This window comes from Labeo rohita, chromosome 24, assembly GCF_022985175.1.
Source record: "Labeo rohita strain BAU-BD-2019 chromosome 24, IGBB_LRoh.1.0, whole genome shotgun sequence".
NCBI lineage: Eukaryota > Metazoa > Chordata > Actinopteri > Cypriniformes > Cyprinidae > Labeo > Labeo rohita.
In genome coordinates, this window is record NC_066892.1 from 14,003,540 (window position 1) to 14,030,571 (window position 27,032).

At 34.8% G+C, this 27,032-nt stretch overlaps 2 protein-coding genes across 2 annotated transcripts; one reads left to right on the forward strand and one right to left on the reverse strand.

Moving 5' to 3' along the window:
• Window positions 1–707: 707 nt before the first annotated feature.
• On the forward strand, window positions 708–6,834 carry zdhhc23b (zinc finger DHHC-type palmitoyltransferase 23b). The gene is made up of 5 exons (XM_051098716.1): window positions 708–1,139; window positions 2,516–2,693; window positions 2,774–3,454; window positions 3,767–3,934; window positions 5,564–6,834. Exons 2-5 carry the CDS (start codon window positions 2,557–2,559, stop codon window positions 5,835–5,837), a joined length of 1,260 nt encoding a protein of 419 aa, XP_050954673.1. The 5' UTR covers window positions 708–1,139; window positions 2,516–2,556; the 3' UTR covers window positions 5,838–6,834.
• Window positions 6,675–25,157, reverse strand: ccdc191 (coiled-coil domain containing 191). Its single transcript, XM_051098715.1, has 16 exons — window positions 24,940–25,157; window positions 24,430–24,468; window positions 24,230–24,359; window positions 24,013–24,150; window positions 22,280–22,682; window positions 20,861–21,005; window positions 20,338–20,528; window positions 19,900–20,143; window positions 17,977–18,410; window positions 16,355–16,446; window positions 13,922–14,004; window positions 13,746–13,847; window positions 10,563–10,706; window positions 9,833–9,985; window positions 7,168–7,322; window positions 6,675–6,992 (listed from the first exon to the last, which is right to left on the reverse strand). The coding sequence occupies exons 1-16, from the start codon at window positions 25,036–25,038 to the stop codon at window positions 6,821–6,823; spliced, it is 2,724 nt and encodes a 907-aa protein (XP_050954672.1). The 5' UTR covers window positions 25,039–25,157; the 3' UTR covers window positions 6,675–6,820.
• Window positions 25,158–27,032: the final 1,875 nt, after the last annotated feature.

The following is a 27,032-nucleotide window of genomic DNA, read 5'->3' on the forward strand; positions in this document are numbered from 1 at the left end:
GTGCAGAAAAACTACCGAGCACTTGGGTAAAAATGTTAAAAATAACCTAATAAAATGATCCAGCAGGCTGAACCCAGCATTTGGGTTAAAAAAGTAATAATAATAATAACCCAGCATTTTTTAGAGTGTAGAAAGCTCTACAGTCCAGTTCTTATTGAATTACAATTAGAGAGCTCTTTAATGCAATTCTCACTAGTAACAACCATAGACTATAAAAAATATGGACGTAGTGTCCGTGACGTCACCCGTAGGTTTCTGAAGAGCATTTTTTAAGCTCTTAGTGGGCGGGAGTCGGGGTCGCCATCTTGGAATCGCGTCACTGCACATCACTCCCGGATAATCGAAAATGGGCATAGATGGTGACAGTAGCAGCAATCCGCCTGTCACTCAAGTGACCACGCCCTAAATTATGCAGAACTTTAAGGCTTAATATAATTTAAACGGATGAGTTATAAAAAAAATTCACCCCCCTCACAGTTGACATGAAGGGCAAAATTAGCTATATAGACCAAAACCACTTTTTGTACCAGGCTGTAAACATTTTTTTTTTCTGCTGTAAAGTTGGGCATTTTAAAATGAGGAGTCTATGGGATTGACTCTCTTTTGCAGTCTCTAGCGGCCAGTCGATGAATTGCAGTTTTAGTCACTTTAAGCTAAAACGGCTTGCCACATAGTGATTCTCTATTTTAACACTAACCTTTGTATTTTCAATTCAACGTCCATTACAGGCGAAAAAGTAGAAACATTAGACTCTAGAAACATCTGGCCAAACCATGGCCATTAAGTAAAGTTTATAATCGGAGGAAATGAAAGGGTTAGTTTGCACTGACGTCAGGAAGAATGGGATAAGAACCGTTTCCATTCGCCAGTCACTTACACAGGGCGGTTAAACGCACCGGTTGTGCGCGGCTGCTGTTTATGTTACGCGACTTCCTGGTGTTCTTTGTAGTAAACTTCGAAGATTTGGACTGCTGTGTAGTGTCCTCAGGCAACTTTTCGTGATTTCTGTGGAGAAAATGGCTAAGTAAGCGAGAATGGAGCAGCGGGGTAAAAAGACTCGAATGTTCCACTACCGAAAATGAGACTGACAGCTGACGCTCATACCGACAGTAACTTCGGAAATATGAATGTTTTGTACTGTAAGTATGAAACATTGCATGCCACGTTACGTTTGATATTTCACTATCATATTTACATATTATTGTGATAATACTTTTGTTATATGACGTGTTCTCTGCTAGCATCAGAACCTCATAGCTTTACATCTGACTAGACGGAAGTTTACAGCGTAACCTGTGGAATAGTCTATCTATCTATCTGTCTGTCTGTCTATCTATCTATCTATCTGTCTATCTGTCTATCTATCTGTCTGTCTGTCTGTCTGTCTGTCTATCTATCTATCTGTCTGTCTATCTATCTGTCTATCTATCTATCTATCTATCTATCTATCTATCTGTCTGTCTGGCTATCTATCTATCTGTCTATCTATCTGTCTATCTATCTGTCTGTCTGTCTGTCTGTCTGTCTATCTATCTATCTATCTATCTATCTATCTATATCTATCTATCTGTCTGTCTGTCTGGCTATCTATCTATCTGTCTATCTATCTATCTGTCTGTCTATCTATCTGTCTGTCTGTCTATCTATCTATCTGTCTGTCTGGCTATCTGTCTGTCTATCTATCTGTCTGTCTATCTATCTATCTATCTATCTGTCTGTCTATCTATCTATCTATCTATCTATCTGTCTGTCTGTCTGTCTGTCTGTCTGTCTGTCTGTCTGTCTGTCTGTCTATCTATCTATCTATCTATCTATCTATATCTATCTATCTGTCTGTCTGGCTATCTATCTATCTGGCTATCTATCTATCTGTCTGTCTGTCTATCAATCTGTCTATCTATCTATCTGTCTGTCTGTCTATCTATCTGTCTGTCTATCTGTCTGTCTGTCTGTCTATCTATCTATGTCTATCTGTCTGTCTGTCTATCTATCTATCTATCTATCTGTCTATCTATCCCTCTATCTATCTATCCCTCTATCTATCTATCTATCTATCTATCTATCTGTCTATCTCTATCTGTCTGTCTGTCTATCTATCCCTCTATCTATCTATCTATCTATCTATCTATCCAATATTTATTTATTTATACATACACAAGGCCATGGGACCTACCCTGTATGCAATGTATATTGCTTTGGATAAAACCATCTGACAAGGAAATAGAATAAGTTTGTTTTTGTTGTTTTTATTTGGTTATATACAATAACCCTGTCTCAAATGCACAGGCTGGGATCCATAAATACTTTTAAACTGATTGCTACACCATTAAACATAATGTGACTCAAGCATGTGCAAATTATAAATCATATAGGAGAAGTTGTCCCAGATAGTGCGTCCTCAGGGACATTGTCTCACTACATGCAAGACATTTTAGGATATGCTGGATAAATGACCAATACAGAGTATGTTTTTGCTTACCCATTATATATAAACATGCATCTGGTTTCCTCACAGGAATGCGATATCCTCACCCCCATTTTATCAGCTGATCCATCATGAAAAAGAGAACACGTCGCACGCTAGATCAGGACGATCCTCTGTGTTGTTGCGAGTACATTGATCGTCACGGCGGACGCAGTCACGTGGCAGCATGTTGCTGTGACTGTGAGGATTTGGATGAGGCTTGTGACCGGTGAGCACTTTAGATTAACAGATTTCTACTTTAATGTGTTTAAATAATGAGTATAACTGATTTTAATTTTTTATTTTCAGATGGATGACAAAGAAGCCTCAAAATCCAGACTCTCTGTCTCGGGTTATGGCCACGGTCAGTGATCGTCTACGGGTGCCTTGGATATCCGGAGCCCGACAAGTTGATGTATCAGTGATCCCTCCTCTCATTCTACTTCCTGTTTTTTTGCACATCGCAGCTTTGCACTACCTGCTGGGTATTTTAGTCCTGACAGCGGTACCCGTCTTGGTCCTGTGGTACTACTATTTCACTCACCGAAAGAAAGGACGCACATTATTCTTCCTCAGCCTCGCGCTCTTCTCCCTCTTCTACATGTTCTACCTCTTTGTCTCCAAAGTGGTTCCTCGAGGTGATGTGAATCATCTGCAGTTGGGTGTTGTGACGGCGGGCGTTGCTCTAACGGTCATTTTCCTCATAATCACTAAGAGGGGGCCCGGATACGTCAGGCCTCGTTTAAATGACACTCATAGTACAGTGACCTATCACAAACCTCCACCTGACGTAGATGCCGCCTATCTAAACGGAGCACAGCACCAGGTGGTGATAGCCAATTGTGAACAAACTGATGAGTCTGGGACAGAACAGCAGGGTGTTCAGAAGAGAAACTGGTGCGCTGTATGCAAAGTGGTGCGCCCCCCGAGAGCGGGACACTGCAGGATTTGTGGAGTCTGCATCCTGCGTCTGGACCACCACTGTGTCTGGTGAGTTTGTTTAAAAAGCCTTGCTTATTCAAGAGGGTTTTGTTCATTTTATATATATATATATATATATATATATATATATATATATATATATTATATATAATATGCATAATTATATATAATTTGCATCAGTCAGACTATTTTGTGTTAAGCGCAGTTGTAAAATGTCTTCTTTTTCATGTAAACGTATGTGTAATGGAGACAGTGAGGTGATCTCACCCTCTGCATTCTTCTCACTCTGTGTAAGTGATATGTGAAAATGATCTCCAGGTCTCAGTTTGGTGTCTTGTGTGTCATTTTGGTTTGTGTTAGGATCAACAGCTGTGTGGGGCAGGCCAATCACCGCAATTTCATTCTGACACTTGTTTTCTTTCTGCTGACATCGCTGTATGGGATCAATTTGGTTCTTCGAAGCGTGTGTCCTGATCAGAATGTAATGACTGCACTGTTCTACTGTCCTGGCGTCTACAACCAGTTCAGGTGTGGATCCAAACAAATATATATATTTTTTTAAGTTTTGTTTTAGTAAATTAGTTGTTTAGTAGTATTTTGTTTTTTTGTCAATTTTATCAATCTTAAAATTTCATTTATTAATATATAGTGTAGTAATATATATTATTAATATATAGTAAATTAGCATTTTATTAGTATTTTTATTCATCTATCAGAATTTTTTGTTTTACTAATTTATTTATATATATATATATATATATATATATATATATATATATATATATATATATATGTGTGTGTGTGTGTGTGTGTGTGTGTGTGTGTGTATATATATATATAAATTAGTAAAACAAAAAATTCTGATAGATGAATAAAAATACTAATAAAAAGCTAATTTACTATATATTAATAATATATATTACTATATAATATTATTATATATATATTAAATATATATATATATACACACACACTTAAATATATATATATGTGTGTGTGTGTGTTTTTTTTTGTTTTAGTAAATGAGCTTTTTATTATTATTTTTATTTTTTTAATCATTTATTTATCTAATTTTTTTTGCAGTTGTACTCATTTTTAATATACATATTTCAAAGCCTTTGTGTGTGTGTGTGTGTGTGTGTATATATAGATAGAGAGATAGTGTTTTTTTTAAAGGTTTGATTTAATAAAAAAAATGTAGTAATATTTGTTTTTTTTAATCATTTATTAATCTGTAATTTTTTCAGTTTTACTAATTTATATATATATACATCAAAGTTTTGTTTTAGTAAATTAGTGTTTTAGTAGTATTTTGTTTTTTTAATCATTTATTAATCAACATTTTTCAGGTTTATTATATATATATACACAGACACGTTTTGTTTTAGTAAATGAGCTTTTTATTAGTATTAGTATTAGTAGTTTTATTAATTTATATATATATGTACACACACATTAAATATAAATTTTTTAAAAAAAATTAAATTTTGTTTTAGTGAATTTGCTTTTTGTATTTATTTATCTTTAATTTTTATATATATATATATATATATATATATATATATATTTTATATTTATATGAATACATATATATATATATATTGATTTTTTTTTTTCCAGCTTTCACATTTTTCTAATAAATTTAATTGTAATTATTTCAGTTACCAAGGTGACATTTCACATTATCATATATTTTTTCATTTCATATATTCAGTTTGTAAGTTTTGTTTTGGTAAACGTGCTTTTTTTTTAATTAATTAAATTTAATTTATCTACATTTTTCAATAATTTTTCTAATAATTCATTCTAATTATTTATTTATATATATATATATATATATATATATATATATATATTTATAATATTTAATAATTAGTATTTATATATTGTTTATATTTGACGTTTTTTCCCCTCATTTTCATTTATTTTTTTTACGTTTTTAATTTTTTGATTGTTTAACAACACCAACATTGGTTTTAACATGGTTTAACATGCTTGAAAAAAAAATTACACAAATCACCTTTAAGTTTTGTTTCTCAAGTTCACACAGCTTCAATATGACTGTTCATAACAGCATTTTTAGTGTTTATATTATTATTAATAATAATACACCACATTTTAATAAATAACCCATTTGTCTGTCTGTCTGTTCATCAGCTCCGCTCTGTGTTTCACCTGTGCCTGGTACAGCAGTATCGTAACAGGAGGTTTGCTGCACCTGCTGCTCTTACAGCTCATCAACGTCAGCTTCAACGTGACCGAACGAGAGGCGCGTCTGGCTCTGAGAGAGAAAACCGCTCGCAGCCGCCTCTGGGGTCTCATCATCGACACCGGCGTTTACTCAAGAGGCTTCCGCAGTAACTGGATTGAATTCTTGACCATGAGCAAAACATCAGAGCCATCGAACCATAAACCATCAGACCTGGTGTAGAAATTCAACTGTCCACCTCTGCTAATGGAAAACAATCAGTCTTTAAAGTGAATTATCACTCATATATAGTACAGTGAAGTATAATGTTGTGCTACATAATGCCTTCAACATCCATTCCAGAGTCAGTTTTATGGCTCTAAACATTGTGCTCAAGGTCTCATCAAGTTGAATTGTGTGGATCACTAGATGGCAGTGTTGTAGTACGTTACATCGCTACCAGTGTATTTCAACATCAAGTACCCCATTACTCAGGTGTGGTTAGTGTTTACACAACTTTATTATATTATGATTAATATTAAGAATTAATAAGAATGAATACATTAAGTATTAAGTAAAATATTGATTGTCTCCATTATTTATTTATTTTATTTTTTCGAAATATATTTTTAGTCATTTCAAACAGAGGGAAACGTGTATAACTTGCCTTTACAGTAGTTTAAAAAAAGATAAATGTCTATTTAAATAAAAAAATCAAGCATTTCACTGCTAGCTGTCTAATATTTGTTCTCTCGACTCCAAAGTGTCTCTTATACATGAATGCACATTCAGTATCAAGCCTTATTTAGTGCCTTTTTGGGACACCAGAAGTGATGCAACACTGCCATCGCTGTATGAATGTTTTATATGAAGCTTCATATTTGTTATTCGAGGTCTTTGTGCCTGTGTATTTCTTTTCATGTGTTTCAACTGGGGACTGTGGCGCGTACCATTTTGATGTGCAGGAATTATCGCAGCCTTTTTGAATCAAAGTTGGTTTCCTTTCATTACACGCCTTCTAAAGAAACCGCTAAAGAAGCACTTGAGAATCCGGATGTTTGTTTGTCTCATGTGAGACGGTTTTGTAATGTAATGCATTCCCATTATACAAGTTGTTCAATTAAACTGTACCGTGGAAAAATAAACAAGTGTAAACTGATTAAACACGGCGGCTCATCAAGCTGCAGATGTTTTCAATGTCATTTCGACGATGTCTATGTGTGCAGTTAAAGAGGATTTACGGAGCGCCACAGGGAGCCGACAGGGGAGGAGCGGAAGTCGGGCAAAATCTCCGCCACTTTGCGTCTGAGCTGCTCTCTGCGTGCCTCTCTTTCTTTCTCTTCTCGCAAGACAACAGGAAGTCGCCTCCAGCCAGCAAAACACTTCTTGACAGCTTTCCTGCAAAGCCCAGAGAGCCAGTATTAAAGCAAACACACATTTTCTATTTTTCGAAATACTGAAAATACTAAATAACCCATATATATTTTCTTCTACTATTTAGGTTTGTCTTTCAGAAATGGTTGTTTGGCCTTATGGTGCAGTAAAACTGTCACATTGAAGGATATGTGTTGACCTGCTGTTGTGCTCCTCTGCCCGTTGCTCATTGTCCCAGGCTGTTATTCGCTCCTCTGTAGTGTGATCCAGCAGGGCCATAAACACCTTCCTCTGGGTCCGTGTTCTGTGAAACCGCTCGGCTCGTGCTTCCAGTATAAAGCGCAGATCTTTTAACTGGTCAGTATTGAAATCAAACATAGACAATTGCTTATACAACTGCAAGGACAACAACTATAAGGACATAGTTATAAATCACCACATTTCACCACAGCTGAAATGATAAAGGCACAATATTGTTGAAATCACTTTCAGAACGATTTTTTCCCAGCTGATAACTGATACCCAATCAGAATCAATCCTGCTATCATGAGTTTGACTTGCGTGTGCTTAGAATAAACAGAAAATTGTCCATTGGTGTGGACGCTAATATAGTTATCTTTCCAGTTATCATTATTGGTGTGAACAGGCCTTTGGACACATAAATTGATGGTAAGCTCTTTTTGTTTGGGCCAGTAATAAATCACACAGAATACCTTAGCAACCATATAGCAACCTGGTGATGAGTTTTAGGGAAGCACATCTGATAATTTTTTCAGAAAATGTAAAAATGATAAATATAATGATACCATTTTTAATTGTTATGTAAATGCAATTATTTATGTGAAAATATTTAATATAAAAAATACAATAAATCATTAAATTATATGGGTAAGTAAATATATGTATATGCTATTATGTATATTAAATTGATTATAAATAAATTAATAAATTATTTGTAAGTATACTTATAATTGTCTCTATATTTACTTGATATTAATAAGACTACTTTTAAACAAATACTATTAAAATAATGAATACTAATTACTAAATACTAATAAATGAATACTAATATTAAATGTCTTTATTTAATATATTATCATTATTTATATTAGTTTTATAATAAGTTGATAAGACACTTTTTATGCATCTTGCTTATATAATGATACAATTTTTATTTATTAATTACAATGCAATTTATTTTAAATGATTTATAATACAACGATTCCTTAAATTATATGAATAAGTAAATATATGTATATATAATATGTAGGCATGTATATTAAATTGATTATAAATATTAATTATTTGTATGTATACCTATAAATAAGATGTCTTTATATGTACTTATATGATATTAATTAATTAAGACTACTTTTAAACAAATACTAATATTAAAATAAAGAATAAGTATTATGTCTTTATTTAATATATTATCAATTATTTATATTATTTTTTATAATAAGCTGAAAAGAGACTTTCTTTGGACTCTTGCTTGTATAGTAACATTTGGCTAAACCATATTTGATTACATAAAATATTAATTGAGTTTACTATTAACCCTACAATTATTTATGTCTATAAATAAACGTATGCCTCTATATTTACTTATATTTCATTGATAAGAGCTTTTAAAACAAATATTTTACATATATTTTATATTGGCTGTACCAAATTTGTTTTTTAATTGAATTTATTATTGTTTATTCATTTTGTGATTAAAATTATTTTAATTATTTTAAATTCTTTTAAATTATTTAAATATCTACAAATATATTCTCTATACTTATATTAAATTGTTAAGTCTGTTTTCATCAATAACTATAAATATTAAAATAATGAATACATATAGATATTTATTCTTTTTTTTTTTTGTGGTTTTGCATTTTGTCATGATGGGACAGTTGAGAAATGACAGGAAGCAAGTGGGAGAGAGAGAGAGGGGGATGGCATCGGGAAAGGTCCACAAGCAAGGATTCGAACTCGGGACACCCAAAGCTCAGCTGCGCCATATGTCGGCACACTGCCCACAAGGCTATTGGTGCCGACAATATTTATTTAATTTTTTTAATGTTTTTACCTACAAAGGAGTAGTTCACTTACAGAACAAAAAATTTACAGGTAATGTACTCATCCCGTTGTCATCCAAGATGTCCATGTGTTTATTTCTTCAGTCTTAATGAAATTGTTTTTTGAGGAAAACATTTCAGGATTTTTCTCCATATAGTGGACTTCTGTGGTGCCCATGATTTTGAACTTCCAAAATGCAGTTTAAATGCAGCTTTAAAGGACTCTAAATGATCCCAGCCAAGGAATAAAGGTCTTATCTAACAAAATGATCGTTCATTTTCTTTAAAAAATACAAATTATATACTTTTTACACTCAAATGCTCATCTTGTCTAGCTCTGCGTAAACTCTGTGCATTCCGGGTCAATACAGTTAAGGTATGTCAAAAAACGCCCATCTCATTTTCTCCTCCAACTTCAAAATCATCCTACATCGTTGCAGAAGTACCAACCCAGTGTTTACAGAGTGAAAGTGCAAAGAAGGTCAAACTTCCTTTACACAACACTATTTTTTTTTAAGTTCAAACTCACAGGACACCATAGAAGTCCACTATATGGAGAACATTCCTGAAATGTTTCCCTCAAAAAATATAATTTCTTTACAACTGAAGAAAGAAAGACATGAAGTTGTTGGATGTCAACGGGGTGAGTACATTATCTGTACATTTTTAATCTGGAAGTAAACTACTCTTTGTTGGCTAAACCAAATTTAGCTACAGAAATGATGTTGTGTCAAAATCTGAAGCTTTCATAATCATTCAAAATTTCCCACCAGACTGTGTGTGTGTGTGGCATTTTACCCTTTTCCAGCTACACATAGCCCTCTGAAGTAAGATGCGGTGATACAGCTGGTTGGCACTGGCCTCTCTCTCTGCATGGGCCTCATCCACAGACTGAAGCCAGGAGTAGAAGCAGCGTCTCTGCAGAGCCAGTGTGTAATGATCCACCGCTCTCTAGAGGAGACCGAAAAGGCAAAAGCACCCGAACATAAATAACTGTCTGCTTTAATTAAGACCGTCATCATCTCATCCACTCTCCTAGTTTTTATGGATTACAAACTTTCCCTGTTAAGTCCCTGCAGAGATATTATAGACGCACATGCTAGTTTCACAACTAATTGGACCTCGCGGTTTCAGCTTTCATGAATGTGGATCAATAGCTAAACAACAATGAAAATTCTGAATTCAAAGCTATTCAGTTTCTCTCTTTGTGTCTCTGTCCTTGTCAATCTCTCCCTCTCAGTCACTCCATCTCCCTCCTGAATCTCATATATCTGCTTTCTGTTAATTTATTTCGCAAACAGGTGGTAAGCCAGGTGGAAACGCAACAGTATACTGTAAACATCATTAAAATTTGGGGAATGGACCAAGAGTTAATGCAAGGCAACAGCTGGTCTTCCTGTCTGTGTGTGAGCTGCCCATAACTCTTTAGATGAATAATTGAGTTTGTGAGTGTTTGTCTGGAAAGCAGGCAAATGGCCTGTATTGTTACTGTAGGTGTGTGTCTGTGTGTGTTCGCAGTAACGCTGACCTGTGTGTTGACATGGCTTTGCTCCAGAAGGTTTTTCCATGGTGCCAGGCCTCGGTGCAGTAACAGGGTTCTGAGGTAGTGCTGGGTGGCCTGCTTAGATAATTCCTGTTCCCATTCTGCTCTCTTCTGTTTCTCAAGTTCCCTCTAAATTCACATTAACATACACAGTTACTTAAAACTTAAAGTGAAGGCTGTGTGCATAAACATTATGAATACATTAAGTAGCCTTTAAATTTTTTGCATTTTCTAAATGCACTCGTTTGCATAGTGCTACATTGTTGCCAAGTTATTTTGAGTGGTTTTCAGCATACTGCTAATTACTTCCTAGAGCATTCTTGGTGGTCACATACTGGTATTCTACACTCTAAATAGTGGTAACCTACAATTGTTACCTGAAAGGTAACCCTGGGTAACAAATGATGTCTCTTACTGAAATATGTTGTAGAAAACCGATGGAAAATTGACGTTATTTAAAAAAACAATTTTTTATACACATATTGGACTATTGGGGGTGCCATTATTTTCGATGATGCAAATTGGTTGTACTCCATGAGCTACTGGCGCTACCTGTTGCTATTTTTACCACAACACAACTCAAAAAAATAAAATACTGATACGATGCTACACTGTGCAGCTTTTGGTTGTAATATTCAATCGAAGGCCAACAAGAGAAGTTATGTAAGTCTTCACTGCTTTACTAGAAATATGAAGAGGAGAAAAGAATGGGAAGATGTCTGTGGAGGAATAAAACTTCCTAAAGACCTGTGTCTTTGTTCTTTCCACTTGATGCCTTTGAGGTTTTTAGTCGACCATAGCTACTGAAAGAGCCTACAAATGGCAGAGACAAGAAACACTAGATGCCATCCTGGCAGGACGTGAACATGCTGATGCTTGTCATGACGCAGCAACCACTGAAGGAGTTTCTCAGCATGGATTTCACTCGTTTCTGACACAGAATAATACAACTGTGTTCTGTGTTTTAGTGCTGTGTTTAAAAAAAAACTAAGATTACGAGATTAAATGAAATGTTTCAAGAATAAAGTTGAAATATTTAGAGAATAAAGTCAAAATTATGAGAATAAAGTTGAAATATTTAGAGAATAAAGTCAAAATTACAAGAATAAAGTCAAAATTACGAGAATAAAGTTGAAATATTTCGAAAATAAAGTCGAAGGTTCGAGAATAAAGTTGAAATTTCGAGAATAAAGTTAAAATTACAAGAAAAAAGTCAACAATAAAGTTAAAATTACAGGAATTAAATCATAGCAATTAAAATTATAATATTTTAAGAGTATAGCCTGTGCATGCAAATGGTCTGGATTGGGAGCACTAAGAGAAGTTGCCAGGCCACCGGAATTAATTTGAATATATGTGGGATTATTAGCAGAAATCACACCATGTGTCATACTCGCACGGACAGTATGCTTGGAAATAATATTTCACATCTTTGATTGCATTCATTAGGCCTATTTGTAGTGCGCCAGCCACCCAATAATAGTAATAAGCTTTGTGCTTTTGGTTCTTTTAATATAAAACAATGTCTCAGCTTTCAAAATCTGTCAGTTTTATAGCAAAATACAATTAATGTGTTTTGCAATAACGTGTTTCTCACGCGCTTTAATGTGACATGACACATTCATGTGAATCAGTTCATTAAATTATACTGTTTTCTTTGTGAAAATTCCACTACGTACTCTGCAAAAACGTCTGTGGCGTCCAATCTTTCATTCCTCAAATGTATTTAATTAAAAACAACAATAAAACGTTCTAAAGGTTGAAGTGGACTCCAACTCGTTAACATGAGTTATATTGTTGTCTCAGCCACACAGCCACACAGCTCGGCTTTCAAATTCTGTTCGTTTTATCATGAAATACAAATTATAATTGTGTTTTTCCTTTTTATTTCAAGTTTATAACAAGATATAAACATAAAGGAACATCAGAAGGAATGAAAAAAAAAACAGTATAGCCTAATTTAATGAAACAAATGTCTCAATGTAATCGGAAAGATGACTGATTCACAAGCCGCTTAAACTCAGGCGAATACAGCAATCTGTCATGCCACATTAAAGAGTGTGAAAAACATTATTGTTATTGACATATTCTTTGTATTTCACTATAAAACTGACAGAATTTGAAAGCTGAGGCTGGAATTTCTCCCAGTGGTCTTAATCCAGGCTATTTACATGCGCAAAAGACTAGAATATACTTTCAAAATATTAATCTCGTAATTGCTACAAATTAATTCTTGTAATTTTGACTTAATTCTTAAAATATTTTTCTTTATTCTCAAAACATTTTATCTTTATTCTCGAAACACTTCAACTTTATTCTCATAATTTTGACTTTATTCTAGAAATATTTTGACTTTATTCTCGTAATATTTAGATTTTAATTCTCGTAATTTCGACTTTATTCTCAAAATATTACGGCTTTAATCTCGTAATATTAAATTTTGTAATTTTTTTAACGTGGCACTAAAATGCCGTCGTTCAATAAAAAAGGTAACTGTGACTTTTTATCTCACAACTGTGAGAAACAAAGTCCGAATTGTGAGATAAACACAGAATTGTTTTTTTTTTGTTTCTATCACAGAATAAAAAAGGTATTTGCAACTTTTTGTCTCACAATTCGGACTTTTTTCCTCACATTTCACACATTTCTTCTCAAAATTGCAAATTCATATCTCACAAAATTCTGAATTGTGAGATATAAACTCAGAATAAGATCAGAAGCAGGAATAAACTCATAATTGTGAGATTAAAAAGTCACAATTACCTTTTTTATTCTTCTATTTTGTGGTGAAAATGGGCTTCCATAATTTCTGACTGATTTAACATTAAAATGTGTCTTGATGGTATAAAATAGTGTATTTAGATTAATTCAGTGATGTTAACTAATATTTTAGATGTGAATAAAACCAGTTACTTTAGATGTTAACATTTTCAGGTTACTATTTTTTCCCTAGATAGGTTTGGGAATATTTTACACTCATTTCATCATCCAAAAAAGCTGAAAAATCATAATTACACTTACTTAAAAAAAAAAAGTAAACACACCCCTTTTCTCAATAAGCCGCATGATTTGAGGTATTATTCATGTCTGTAGCATAAACTACTAATAAACCATTAACAGTAACATAATCCAATTATGTAAAACCTATGATTGTGTTTCACCACACACCTTTCTCTGCTGCCTCTTCTCTTCCTTCTTCCTCTCTGCCTCCTTTTGTTTCTCCTCCTCCTCAGCTCTGAGTCTTTCCTCCTCAGCTGCCTTTATTTCAGCCTACAGAACAAAAAAGCAAAGGCTTGTTTCATTACATTTACATGTTTCTATGCTTGGAGAGAGGCAAGTCTTACCAGTTTCTCTTCCTGTTTCTGTCTCCTCCGTTCTTCTATCTCTCTCCTGCGCTCGGCACGCTGCCGTGCTCGTTCCTCCATGGCTGAAAGAAACATAAAAAAGGACAGTGGGAGACTGAGACATCTGTAAAGGGCCAGATTAAAGGGTCACTGTGAATTTCTGCAGCATTTTCTTATGGTTCTCCGGTACAAGTTTGTTTGTGTTGCATGCATTTGTACTCAAGGCGGCGTCGCGTATCACACCAACTGACTGATTTTGCTCAAAATCTCATTTTTATTTGTAGTGTGTCCCACCTATTAAAGGGACAGTTCACCCAAAAATGAAAATTCTGATATTAATTACTCACCCTCATGTTGTTCTAAACAAGTAAGGCCTTCGTTCGTATTCGGAACATAAATGAAAACATCTTAATTCGTGTTCTGAAGATGATCGGCTGTGATTGGTTCATGCAATAAATCCCGCCCCTTGTGTTTGTGCGCATTCGCAAATCAGTCTGAATAAACAATATAATTTATTAGGTATTTATTTATTATTAAAGGAGAAGAGAACTCCACTTCCAAAACAACAATTTACAAATAATTTACTCACCCCCTTGTCATCCAAGATGTTCATATGAAATTATGCTTTCTGAGGAAAGCATTTTAGGATTTTTCTCCATATAATGGACTTTATTGGTGCCCCGATTTTGAACTTGCAAAATGTAGTTTAAATGCAGCTTCAAAGGGCTGTAAACGATCCCAGCCGAGGAAGAAGGGTCTTATCTAGCGAAACAATCCGTCATTTTTTTCGAAAGATAAAAATGTGTATACTTTTTAAGCACAAAAGCTCGTGTAGCACAGGCTCTGGGATGCACGTCCACGATGTTGCGAATTAGTAATGGGTCGTTCTTGAACGATTCTTTCATTTTGAACAAATCCTCAACGTGACTCGGGAAGAACGAGTCGTCTCGGGGAGTGATTCGTTCAGTCGCACATGTGCAACATCCTATTAGGTTCTGTACTGGAATTAGTTCACCTGTTTCGAATCTTTGGGTTTTTTGAGTCGTTCGTTCATCTTATGAGGCTGTCACATGATAAACGAACGACTCAAACCCGAAAACTTGTCAGATAGGTGAGGTGAGCTAATCATAGACTAAAGACCCAGGTAAACAATGAATGAATCTTTTTTTCTTTCTTATAGCATTATAGTTTTGTCTTGTTTGTAGTGTGATCAACGTTTGTGTAAACAGTAGATGTGTTAGGGAAGTAAAACGTAACATTTTAATTATATTTTGCTAAAATGAACGAAATGACTCGGAAAAAAGATTTGTTCATTTTGCTGAACGAGACTCAAAGGTCAGAGTCGGTAAAATGATCCGAACTTCCTATCACTACTACGAATCATGTGTAAGTTCATCGTCTGTGTACTGAGTATTGTGAAAAATTCCATCTTATTTTCTCCTACAACTTGAGAGGAGGACATCGCTGTACATTTTTGTTTGTAAACAGCGTTTACAAACTTACTTGCACTTTCTTAGTCTTTGCATGTTCGCTTTGTAAACACTGGGTCTGTAGTTCCACGTGACCTTTCAACGTGATTCAATAGTACGCAGCGTCGTGAACGCGCATCCCAGAACCTGTGCTACACAAGCTTTTGTGCTTAAAAAGTATTAAAAATGACTGAAAAAATGACAAAAAAATGACTGATCGTTTCGCTAGTTAAGACCCTTCTTCGTCGGCTAGGATCGTTTAGAGCCCTTTGAAGCTGCATTTAAACTACATTTTGGAAGTTCAAAATCAGGGCACCAGTGAAGTCCATTATATGGAGAAAAATCCTGAAATGTTTTCCTCAAAAACCATAATTTCTTTACGACTGAAGACAGAAAGACATGAACATCTTGGATGTTTGTGAATTGTTGTTCTGGAAGTGGACTTCTTCTTTAATTTAAAAAGAATTTGGAGAATATCTGGAGCAGATCTGAGCAGGACAATGGCTTGTCCTTGTCAGTTGTTCATTGTGAGAAAAATCTCATTGGTCACTGCCAAGGCCAGGACAGTCCGCCTCACAGATTGAATGATAATATCAAAAATATTGGATGTCATTGATAAATCAACTAAGCAGGATGTTGACTCATGGGGGCTTTTAACAACCACCCACTGAGAGACGCAAAAACGTGCACAAGCCCCCTCAGATACTCAAACAACCCCGATTCATGTATTCAATAACAATGAAGCTCAAGGTTTAACACATGGAAGAGCCATTGTGCAATTTTGGTATTGTTCTTGGTTTACATAGTGGATTATGAGTGTATAGCGATTGTGTGCATTTGTATTCAATGCATTCAGTATGAGAGAGGATTTAAACTAGGACATATCCATGAAATCAATTTTCCATGCTTGAACCACCATAGTGACAGTTTTCCAACCGCTCAATTGTCTGTGTGTATGACTGACCTTGTACTGCGGGATGGGGAAGAGCTGTATGATGCAGAGATGCTTTTTGGTTGGTGTGGCTGCTGGCATTTTCCCCCGAGGCACTCTTTGTTCTGGGATTGTAAGGAGAATGAATATCTTTGTGAAATTGGGACTAATAACAAACGTTGTGTCACCTACACGCACACACGGATAGAACAGCTGTGGGAAGTGACCCTTTGGTAAAATCTACAGGGATTACATTGAGTACATGAAACAAGCAAGTATTATATTCTGATCCACTCTGGTGCCTGAGGTGACAGAATAAAGAAATATGTTCTCTTCATGCGAAGAAACTGTAAAGATTCAGCTCACAAAAAATATTGAAAAATGTCAGAGTTGTATTTTGCCACAAATTCGAATAGAAAAAAGATATTATATTTTACGTGAGGAAATTATGCCTATTTTAAGACTATTAATATATTATTAATATATAATAGTTAAATAGTAGCTTACTGTAATGCACAAAAAATCTTATTCTCAAAGTAATAAATAAAAATAAGGTACTATACAATAAAAATAAGGATATTAAGTTTCGTATTTAAGACACTACCTCACAGTTTGGTGTTGGTAAGATTCTTTTATGTTTACCAAAGCTGCATTTATTTGATCAAAAATAAAGTGAAAACAGACAGTAATATTGTGAAATATTATTATAATTGAAAATATCTGTTTTTTTTTTACTTACACAAGATTTTTAATGTTTCTAAAGAAATCTCTTCTGCTCACAAAGCCTGCGTTTATTTGATCCAAAGTGCAGCAAAACAGTGAATTTTTTAAATATTTTTACTGTTTAAAATAACTGTTTTCTATATGAATATATGTGTAATTTGTTCCTGTGATTTCAAAGCTGATTTTTTTAAGCATCATTACTCCAGTCACATGATCCTTTGGAAATCATTCTAATATTCTGTTTTGCTGCTCATAAAACATTTATTATTATTATTATTATGTTGAAAACAGCTGAGTAGAATGTTTTCAGGTTTCTTTGATGAATAAAAAGTTGAGAAAAACAGCATTTATAAATAGAAATCTTTTGTAACATTATAAATGTCTTTATCATCACTTTTTATCAATTCAACACACTTTTTCTAAATAAAATAATTTCTTACTGTAATATTAATATATTGTATCATTTTTTATATAAATATATTCTAAGTATACATAAATTGTAACAAATTTTTAAATCTGAAAGTGTACATCATAACTAAGGAAAATAACGTAATTTGCTAGAGGCTGTGACAAAATATTAATTGCTGCTGTCTATTAAAATTTTTTTAATTAATTTGAATTAATTATTTTAAAAAAAGACTGTTTGAATGAATGATTCAACGACAAATACAATTTTAACAGTCACTTGTCACCACCTAGTGGCCAAACAATGTATTCAACATTGAAATTAACAAATGTTTTAAAGCGCCAATTACTTTCAAAATCAGACTTTAATGTCCCATTATGACTTTAATCAAAGGTTTAGTAGACATAGGCGAATCATTGTCATTTATATTTTAAAACATATATATATTTTTTTTAATTTTGGGGTGAAATATGTCCCAGACATAAGCCACACATGAGGGTACCTTGACAGGGTACCTGGATAGTACCTTGCGGGTTTTTCTGTACTTCCTCTTGCTGTCTCTGTGTTTGGTTTAGGTGGACAGCTTATATTTGTAGCTCCAGAAGGACCTGTTGCCAACAGTGCTATTTTCTCTTCCTCATGCTTCAATTCCAGAATGTTCTGTCTCTCTTGCAGATGCCGAATCTGCTCCTGTTGCTCTTTCAGAAGACGCCTCTGCTCAGCTACGGTTTGCTGCAGGGCCGCATGGCGGTGTTTGAACTGTCCACCGCTATGCTCTGCATTTCCGCTTCGGGAGGTCTGCTGCTGTTGCCCCTGACGGGCCTGTCGTAGCTCGGCCGCTGAGAGAGCGGCATGACGGCGCGTCACCTGCCAGGCCTGAGTGGGCGGGGCTTCTGAATGGCCAATGCTGATAGTGGTTTGTGCAGTAGTTGAACTGCTGTCTGGAGCTGATGCAACATCCTGTAGTAGAATGAAGAGTGTTTGTGAAATTGTTTGATAATTAGAATAAAAAATAATATAGCTGCAAGCAGCGAACACCCATCTAAATCAATGATTAAAAAACATTTTTGGCAAATCCAGCTAATTTACCATAGAAATATAATGTTTTTTAATGTGTATGACTGTTATAGCGCCAGCTATGGTCCGATCACCTTAAAACTTTGCATGCTTGTTTAGAATCACCTATCGCATCAGCAGGTTTCCTGAAGTGTTGATTTTTTTTTCTTTAGGCTTTATAGGATTTTGAGTAAATCTGGACAGGCCCCTTTTCTAAACGACCCTGTTATAGCTTCCCAAAGGGTACATTTTAACATTTTTTGGATAATTATTGGTCTAGAAAGTCTAGAGAATTTTACTGCAGTGATTTTTCCAGACTGACCGAAAAACCTAGGACTAGTTTGCATAAGTAGGTTTTACATCTCGTCAGTCATTTAACAAACGATCTGATTGACAGCAATGGTTCTAGAGGCAAAGTTGTCCAGAATGAGGAGTTCTATCATATGATATGAATATCGTGTGTATGTGTGAAATAACACGCAAGGTACAAACGTTTATGCCCTTGAAAAAAGCGATATCGCCCCCAGTGGCTGTTTTCTTTCAAATTTCTCTCAGACTTTTGGGGCAGTAAGTCGAACAAGCCCACCGAGTTTCGTTCCGATCGGCATCTGCTAACCTTGTCTAACAGGTGCTCAAATTTCATCAGCCAATGGTGACCATGTTTTTTGACATACATGAATGTCCATGTAAACACTTGTGCCACTTTGAGTCCAGACCTTGCACACCGATTTTCATGTTGATAGGACAAATGGTTGCACACTTATAGCCAATCATGTGTTTTTTCCCTCTTATAGCGCCACCAAGTGGCCAAGCACCACGTTTTTTTCTGTGACCTCAGAGCTCTTACATAACTGTCCCGAGTTTGGTGGAGATATCTCATTCTGTTCAGGAGTTATAGGCATTTTACTAAAAGTGGCCCTGTCCCTTCTGAACGTTTTGGCGCCCCTTTGCGACGGAAAGTCGAAAGTTAAACTTTTTTTTGATAATTATTGATATTCACTCCCCAGAGAATCTTTCTGCACTAGTTTGGTCCAATCGAGTGAAAAACCTAGGAATAGTTCGTAAAAGTAGGATTTTTTTCAAAAAATCCAAAATACCCCAAAATTTTGCCAGGATCAGGATTCCAACGACATGAGACACTTGAGCCTGTGAATGACGGTTTAGGAGTTGTGAACGATTTCATACTTTTGTTTGCTGTAGTGCCCCCTGTCAGCGATTTGGGGCGAGCCTTGGTCACGTTATTGACGGTGTGAGTACTACCATCCCTCCAAGTTTCAAGACTCTACGACTTACGATTTGGTCGATTCGGTCATTTTCACACTGAGAATGCTGATCCATAACCATTCAGTGCCACACGCTTGAACCCCTAATTACAGTGAATTACAGTCTTTACCTGATGGCTGATGGTTTCTGTAAGACTGAGTGTTTCAGGTGGATTAGTAAATGGTGGAGACTTTTCAGCCACTAGTTTCCCGGAAGCTGCCGCATTGATCAAAGCAGCCATTTTCCGTCGAGTTTCTTCCTGTTGTTGCAGAAGCTCCTTGCGATGACGTTCTACCTGACACCACACACGCCAATCACTGAGGCAGCGCCTCAAAAGCCTCCTGCGGTCACTCTCCACTGCCTGCTGACTGCGCCTGTGGGAAAGACAGATATGGCTTAAAACCAGTCTGACTGTCAAGATGAATTAAATCCTTTAATTAACCTTTATAATAAGCAATTAACATGCTCTTTTAGTCTAATCGTTTATTTAAAGAGCTTTGCTTTTCCTACAAATGTTTATCAGGCCTATGTTGACAGTGACAGGTTATTCTAAATTAAGCTCTCCTGCCTGTGCTCCAGCCTCAGCTCCTCTTCAGTCCTCTCAGCCTCTTTCTTCTCTCTTCTGGCCCAGACAAAAGCCCGCCATGCCCGCCACGCTCTCAGCTGCCTCCTCCAATCACATAGTGCCGCTGCCTTGCCCATGCGCACCCTTCTTTCCAATATCACAGAGTACCATGCCATAAAATGCCTGTGCATGCACTAAAATATATATGTAATCAGTCAAAAAACATTTAATGTATGTTAAATATATGAAGAGTTCAGATGCAAAAGCCTCTAAATCCATCTGACGTTTTTCTTTAAAATTAGCATTTCTTTCTGGCTACATTGTATAGGTTTCTATGTAAGTACTGGTACTTCTGATTGGGCTGAGACTGGAATTTAGCGAGTTTGAAGTATTTGATAGACGTATAATATGTGTCAGGAGCATTCACTCAGTATCATTATCTCATTTTTGACCAAGATGGCTTTTAGCTGGTTTTGCATCTGAACTCTTCATATATACTAACATGATACCCATAATGTCTTCTAACCTGCAAATTAAGAAGGTGAACTTTGGCTTCAAGGTTCTTCAGTTTAAGTTGAAGGTCTTTGTTCTGTTTCTTCTGGGTGGAATTATGATGTTTTGGATTGAGAGAGATTTCAGTGGCTCTTTGTTTCTGAAGCCTTTCCCTTTCCCTGTTCAAAATTGAAATTAAAATGTCACGCAATCATCTCTTCAAAAATCTAAATGCCATTTAAATTTAAGAAAATCGTATAATTGCCCTAAAAAGTATCTGGACACTTAAACCACAATTAAAAATATATTAATGTGACTGAAACGGATAAGAAAATATCAAACCAAGTGACATTTATTTGATAAAGAAAAAAGGACAAATACACTCTTCAAAGAAAAACATTTTGCAAAAAATACAGGCTTCAAAGCACTGAGAAATTTAGTCTCATTAATTGTACGACCAGATCCTTCTGACTAGGCTACTTTTCCCCAACGGTCTTGTCCTAAAATGGCAAATGAGGAAAATATAAATTAAAATAATCATGCATACACTACCAGTCAAAAGTTTTTGAACAGTATGAGTTTTAATGGTTTTAAAACTTTAAAAAGTCTTATCTGCTTAGCAAGCCTGCATTTATTTGATCCAAAGTACGGCAAAAACAGTAACATTTTGAACTACTGTATTATTTAAAATACATTTTTTTGTATTTGAATATATTTTAAAATATTTTAAATATTTTAAAATAATTTATTACTGTGATTTCAAAGCTGAACTTTCAAAATCATTACTTTAGTCTTCAGTGTCACATGATCCTTCATAAATTATTCTAATATGCTGATTTGCCATTCAAGAAACATTTTTAATTATTAATATTATTAATATTTAAAACAGTTGAGTACTTTTTTTCAGGATTCTTTGATGAACTTTCTATTCAAAGTTTTCAGCATAATAATAATAAGCAGCAAATCAGAATATTAGAATGATTTCTGAAGGATGATGTGACACTGAAGACTGGAGTAATGATATTAAAAATTCAGCTTTGTAATCACAGGAATAAATTAAAATTTAAAATATATTTAAATAGAAAACAGTTATTTTAAATTGTAAAAATATTTCAAAATTTTAAGATTTTTGCTGTACTTTGGATCAAATAAATGCAGGCTTGGTGAGCAGAAGAGAATTCTTTAAAAAAAAAACATAAAACTTTTGACTGATAGCGTGTATTATAGAACAACTGCAATGGATATAGTGGGACGTTTGTGTCCTAAAGCCCCATGGTCCTTTGATCAGGCCTGTCTACGAATTTGAGCAACTGACTTCATACATCCACTAAAAATCACCTAAAGATCCCGTGTTAGTTTTGAGACAAGGTTTAGCATGATACCTCTTTTATTTTAATATCCATGTATTTTTAATTGTGGCTAGAGTGTCTAAATACTTTTGTGGTTGTTGTACATGTTTCGTGCAAGCTGCTCCACACTCCTCTTCTCCTCCATCTCTCTGCGTAGGCGAATCATCTCCTGCTGGATCAGTTCTTCCTGTCTGCATGCCTCCCGTCTCTTCTTTCGCTGCTTTTCCTTTTCCAGTTGCCACGCCTCATCTCGGGCCTCCTTTAGCGCTTCCTTTTCTTTGCGCATTTTGTCACGCTCTGCGTCTCTGCGCATGCGGTTCTCCTTTACCTGCTTGTGACGCACCTCCATGGTGATGCTAGGGTCCCTCCATCTCTTCTTAATCTGATCAGAGTCTATTTTAAGGTCCTCCACTAACCCAAGGTCCAAGACCTCAGTTTCCATTAGGTCCTGGAGGAAATTGTGCACTACAGTGTCTTCCTCTTCCTGTGCTAGGTGAGAATACATGTCTAATATAAAAGAAAAGCTAAAGGTTAGAGCAGTGTTGTTAATGTTATGAAAACAAATTAAACACTAAAAACGAATAAATTATTATTAACTACACTACCAGTCAAAAGTTTTTGAACAGTAAGTTTTTTAATGCCTTTTTAAAGTAGTCTCTTATTTATTTGATCTAAAGTACAGCAAAAACAGGAAAATTTTGAAATATTTTTACTATTTAAAATAAGAGTTTATTATGTGAATATATTTTAAAATGTAATTTATTCCTGTGATTAAAGCTTAATTTTCAGCATCATTACTCCAGTCACATGATCCTTCAGAAATCATTTTAATGGGTTTTAATGGCTCAAGAAACATTTTTTCAATTATTTTTAATATTTTATCATTATTTTTTTGGGATTCTTTAATGAATAGAAAGATCAAAAGATCAGCATTTATCTGAAATAAAAAGCTTTTGGGGAGAAATTAATACTTTTTTAGCAAGGATGCTTTAAATTGATCGAAAGTGATGATAAACCTGAAAAAATCTACTCAGCTGTTTTCAACATAATAATAATACTAATAATAAATAAAAAAATCAGATTTGGTTACAGGAATAAATTACATTTTAAAACATATTAAAATAAAAAAAATTTACTTTTTGCTGTACTTTGGATCAAATAAATTACATTTTTTTAAATCAAATTTTATTAAAATGATTTTTTTATCTGGTAGTGTATTAAAAATCGGTTTTGGTTATTGAAATACAGCTTAAATAAAATAAAATAAAATACAAATACTAGGTATTAGAAAAATGTATCCTAAAAACATAAATGAAAATATTTCCTTGACAACTGAAGGAGTGTTATTTTAGTATTAGAGATACTATTATCTTTTTACTGTTTTTTTAATCAATATTATTGTTTATTATATTTTCTGTTTTCATTGTAATTTTAGTTAAAGTTGTAGTAATTGTACAATTCTTTAATTAACTTTATTTTCGTTTTTTATTATTTTAGTACTAAATTTACTAAAATGAGAAATATTTGTTATTCAACATTTATGTTATTTTAAATATTATTTTAATGGTTTTAATTTTAGTTCAGTTTTAGTTTTAGTTAACTATAATAGCATAACCTTGAACCATGAAATACGTTGAAAGTACACAAAATTACTAAAACTGAAATTAAAAATAAATTAAAAATGAATAAAAATGACAAAAGCACATTTAAAATTACTAAAACTCAATGAAAATTGAAAACATAAAATAAAATCTAATTTAAAATATGAATAAATACTATTATAGTACATAAATACCACTTAATTAGATTTCATGGGATTTTTAAGGTAAACTTGTACCATCAAAGTTGCTATAGCTGGATTGTGTGGTTTTAACAAGCTGTTTAGATTGTTCCATCTCCTCTTCCTCCTCGTCATCATCCATTTCAAGCTCCAGCCGTAACTTCTGGTTCATCCATTCACTTAGAACAGACTGAGCTGTGGAATACAAGTGGAATACTGATTATAAAAACCTGCATATGCATTAAGTGCAGAATATTAATTAGTTAAAGATTACCTTCGCTGTACGCATCATCGTGATCCCGTAGCTGCTCTACGGTTTGCAGCGCCATACTGTTTTTACCACCACAGGGTTTCTTGATGGAAAACACCTCAGCTACAGCAAACTCTGAAGCCTTCTCCACCCTCTGAGAAGAAGAAACATACATATGCATTAATTCTGCATGACATGAATTCAAATGATTGAAATGTACTTACTTTCACCCACTGCTTTATGTCATTCTCATTCAGCTGCACCTGCAATATGAGATATGATTTCAGCTCTGCTCATTGTTTCAATTCCAAATAGACTGAGACCTCAAAATGTATTAGCAGCTTCTCTACAGTCATAAGCTGATCACTGTGTTAAACCGAGAGCTTTCTAACGTTGCTGATGGCTGAACTTGACATAAACTGATATGAATATTTAGTCACACTGGCCTCACACATCTAATCCCTGGATAAATATCCCATCTTGCCTTAAACTGGCTCTATTGTAGATACACCTGAGGGGTTTTCATTGCACATTTGAGCTAAATCCTTCTGCTGAGCCACAAATCTATTCATTAATAATAACCATGTGCATGACCAAAGATAACCTGAGTGTGACATTTATTTAGATTAATACCTCTGGCTGAATATTGTAAAAAAGGAAATGAAGATTGACACTATTACAAAGCTAAATCTGTGAAGAACCGAGTGAGAAAAGAGGAAGCAGATTTTACTCGCCTTATTACTGCCTGGCGTTTTAGTCTTTGTCGTTTTCCATCGAAAAATATCCGGTTTGTGAATGGGATAAGCCATGGTCACTTGTAAATGGACACGCATTTGGTTTGTAAGCTAATATAATATATTTTCACATGTTTGCAAAATGTATGTAGCAGCAATTTACAGTACAGGTTTCACAAAATTTAGCTTCGTCAAAACATTCATGTACTTCAGTGAGAAACTTTTCGACCAGCAATGGAATTGTAGGGATTTGTAGTTTGCGCGAGGTGACGTAGCATGAGTTGGCTCTTAAAAAGGACTACAAATCCCAACAAGAACTGAAGAGGACTGAAGCGTCTACTTTGAAACCATGGAGACAGTTGTTACACCTTTGATCTACCGGCCATAGTTGAACGTAAAGGCAAACTAAAAACTAAATACATTTACTTCAAATCAGCTTTATTTTTAGTCGAAATAACTGTAAATGTAACAACCGGTATTGCAATATTTGTTGTATACTTTAAAAATCAAGGTGTACAAATGAAGTAAAATTCGTAGTTTCCGAGCTTAATGTGGCATTAATTATAGTAAAGGGCGGTTGGTTAAACCGTAAAATATATAAGTTAAAATGAAGGTTGTATCCACCTTTTTTTCTGTAAGAGTTTGTAAATTTAACGTGTCTTGTCCACGTCTAACTGTTTTAACCTGTACAAAACAGTTCGTTTTGCTGCTTGATATTACAAATTGGTATGTCTTACTATATTTTAATATATTATCTTAATTAAGAGCACACTGGTTTGTAGTACAAACAGTTTTACTGTTTGCATGTTGTTATTCTTCTCATTATTTCCCTATAGTGGCTAATGAACCAGAAGTCTCGTCCACAGGCTTGAAGAATAAATAAGGTGGTTGTTACTTACTGACAAAAAGGTGAAATTAAATTTGTTGCCAGAAATAAAAATTACATTGATAATTAGTTTTTCAAATCATTGGATATTTTACACCTTTAGTGTTTATTGTAGTGAAAAAAACAATGAAATTAAGGATGTAGGTGGTTTTAAAACAATAAATATTCTTTTTGAACTGAAGCTGAAACCTGAACGTGAGCAAGTGGAGGATCCTGATCAAAGTTAAACATCCACAAAGTTAAACATGCACTTTCAAGAGAGTGCAGCTATAAGAACAGCTTTAAATCAAACAGCTTTGAATGGTGAAACACAAAAGAAGATATTTTAGAAATGTCTCAGTGGAATTTGTGTTTTTTATCCATACAGTGGAAGCCGGTGGGCACCAACACTGTTTGGTTACCAGCATTGTTATTTTGAAGATATTGTATATACACTGACTAAATTATAAACGCAGCAGTTTTGTTTCTGCCCCCATTTTTCATGAGCTGAACTCAAAGATCTAAGAGGTCTGAAAACCAGTCATTATCAGTGCAACACTTCTCCTTCGCATAGAGTTGATCAGGTTGTTGATTGTGGCCTGTGGAATGTTGGTCCACTCCTCTTCAATGGCTGTGTGAAGTTGCTGGATATTGGCAGGAACTGGAACACGCTGTCATATATGACGATCCAGAGCATCCCAAACATGCTCAATGGGTGACATGTCCGGGGAGTATGCTGACCATGCAAGAACTTGGATGTTTTCAGCTTCCAGGAATTGTGTACAGATCCTTGCAACATGAGATCATGGTCGTGGATGAATGGCACAACAATGGGCCTCAGGATCTCGTCACGGTATCTCTGTGCATTCAAAATGCCATCAATAAAATGCATCTGTGTTCGTTGTCCATAACATACACCTGCCCATACTATAACCCCACCCCTTAACCTGGGCCACTCGATCCACAACGTTAACATCAGCAAACCGCTCACCTACACGACACCATACACACTGTCTGCCATCTGCCCTGTACAGTGAAAACCAGGATTCATCTGTGAAGAGAACACCTCTCCAAAGTGCCAGACACCATCGAATGTGAGCATTTGCCCACTCAAGTCAGTTACGACGACGAACTGCCGTCAGGTCAGTTTGTGCAGAAATTCTTTGGTTATGCACACCGATTGTTGCAGCAGCTGTCCGGGTGGCTGGTCTCAGACGACCTTGGAGGT

What these genes read in the sequence shown, in the direction of transcription:
- zdhhc23b (XM_051098716.1), top strand. Translation starts at nt 2,557, where the DNA reads ATGAAAAAGAGAACACGTCGCACGCTAGATCAGGACGATCCTCTGTGT. An exon ending in TTGGATGAGGCTTGTGACCG is followed by an intron (nt 2,694 to 2,773) that starts GTGAGCACTTTA and finishes TTTTATTTTCAG; the next exon opens with ATGGATGACAAAGAAGCCTC. An exon ending in CTGGACCACCACTGTGTCTG is followed by an intron (nt 3,455 to 3,766) that starts GTGAGTTTGTTT and finishes GGTTTGTGTTAG; the next exon opens with GATCAACAGCTGTGTGGGGC.
- ccdc191 (XM_051098715.1), bottom strand. Translation starts at nt 25,038, where the DNA reads ATGCGTGTCCATTTACAAGTGACCATGGCTTATCCCATTCACAAACCG. An exon ending in GAGCTGAGGCTGGAGCACAG is followed by an intron (nt 20,144 to 20,337) that starts GCAGGAGAGCTT and finishes TCTTTCCCACAG; the next exon opens with GCGCAGTCAGCAGGCAGTGG. An exon ending in CTATGTGTAGCTGGAAAAGG is followed by an intron (nt 7,323 to 9,832) that starts GTAAAATGCCAC and finishes AATACTGACCAG; the next exon opens with TTAAAAGATCTGCGCTTTAT.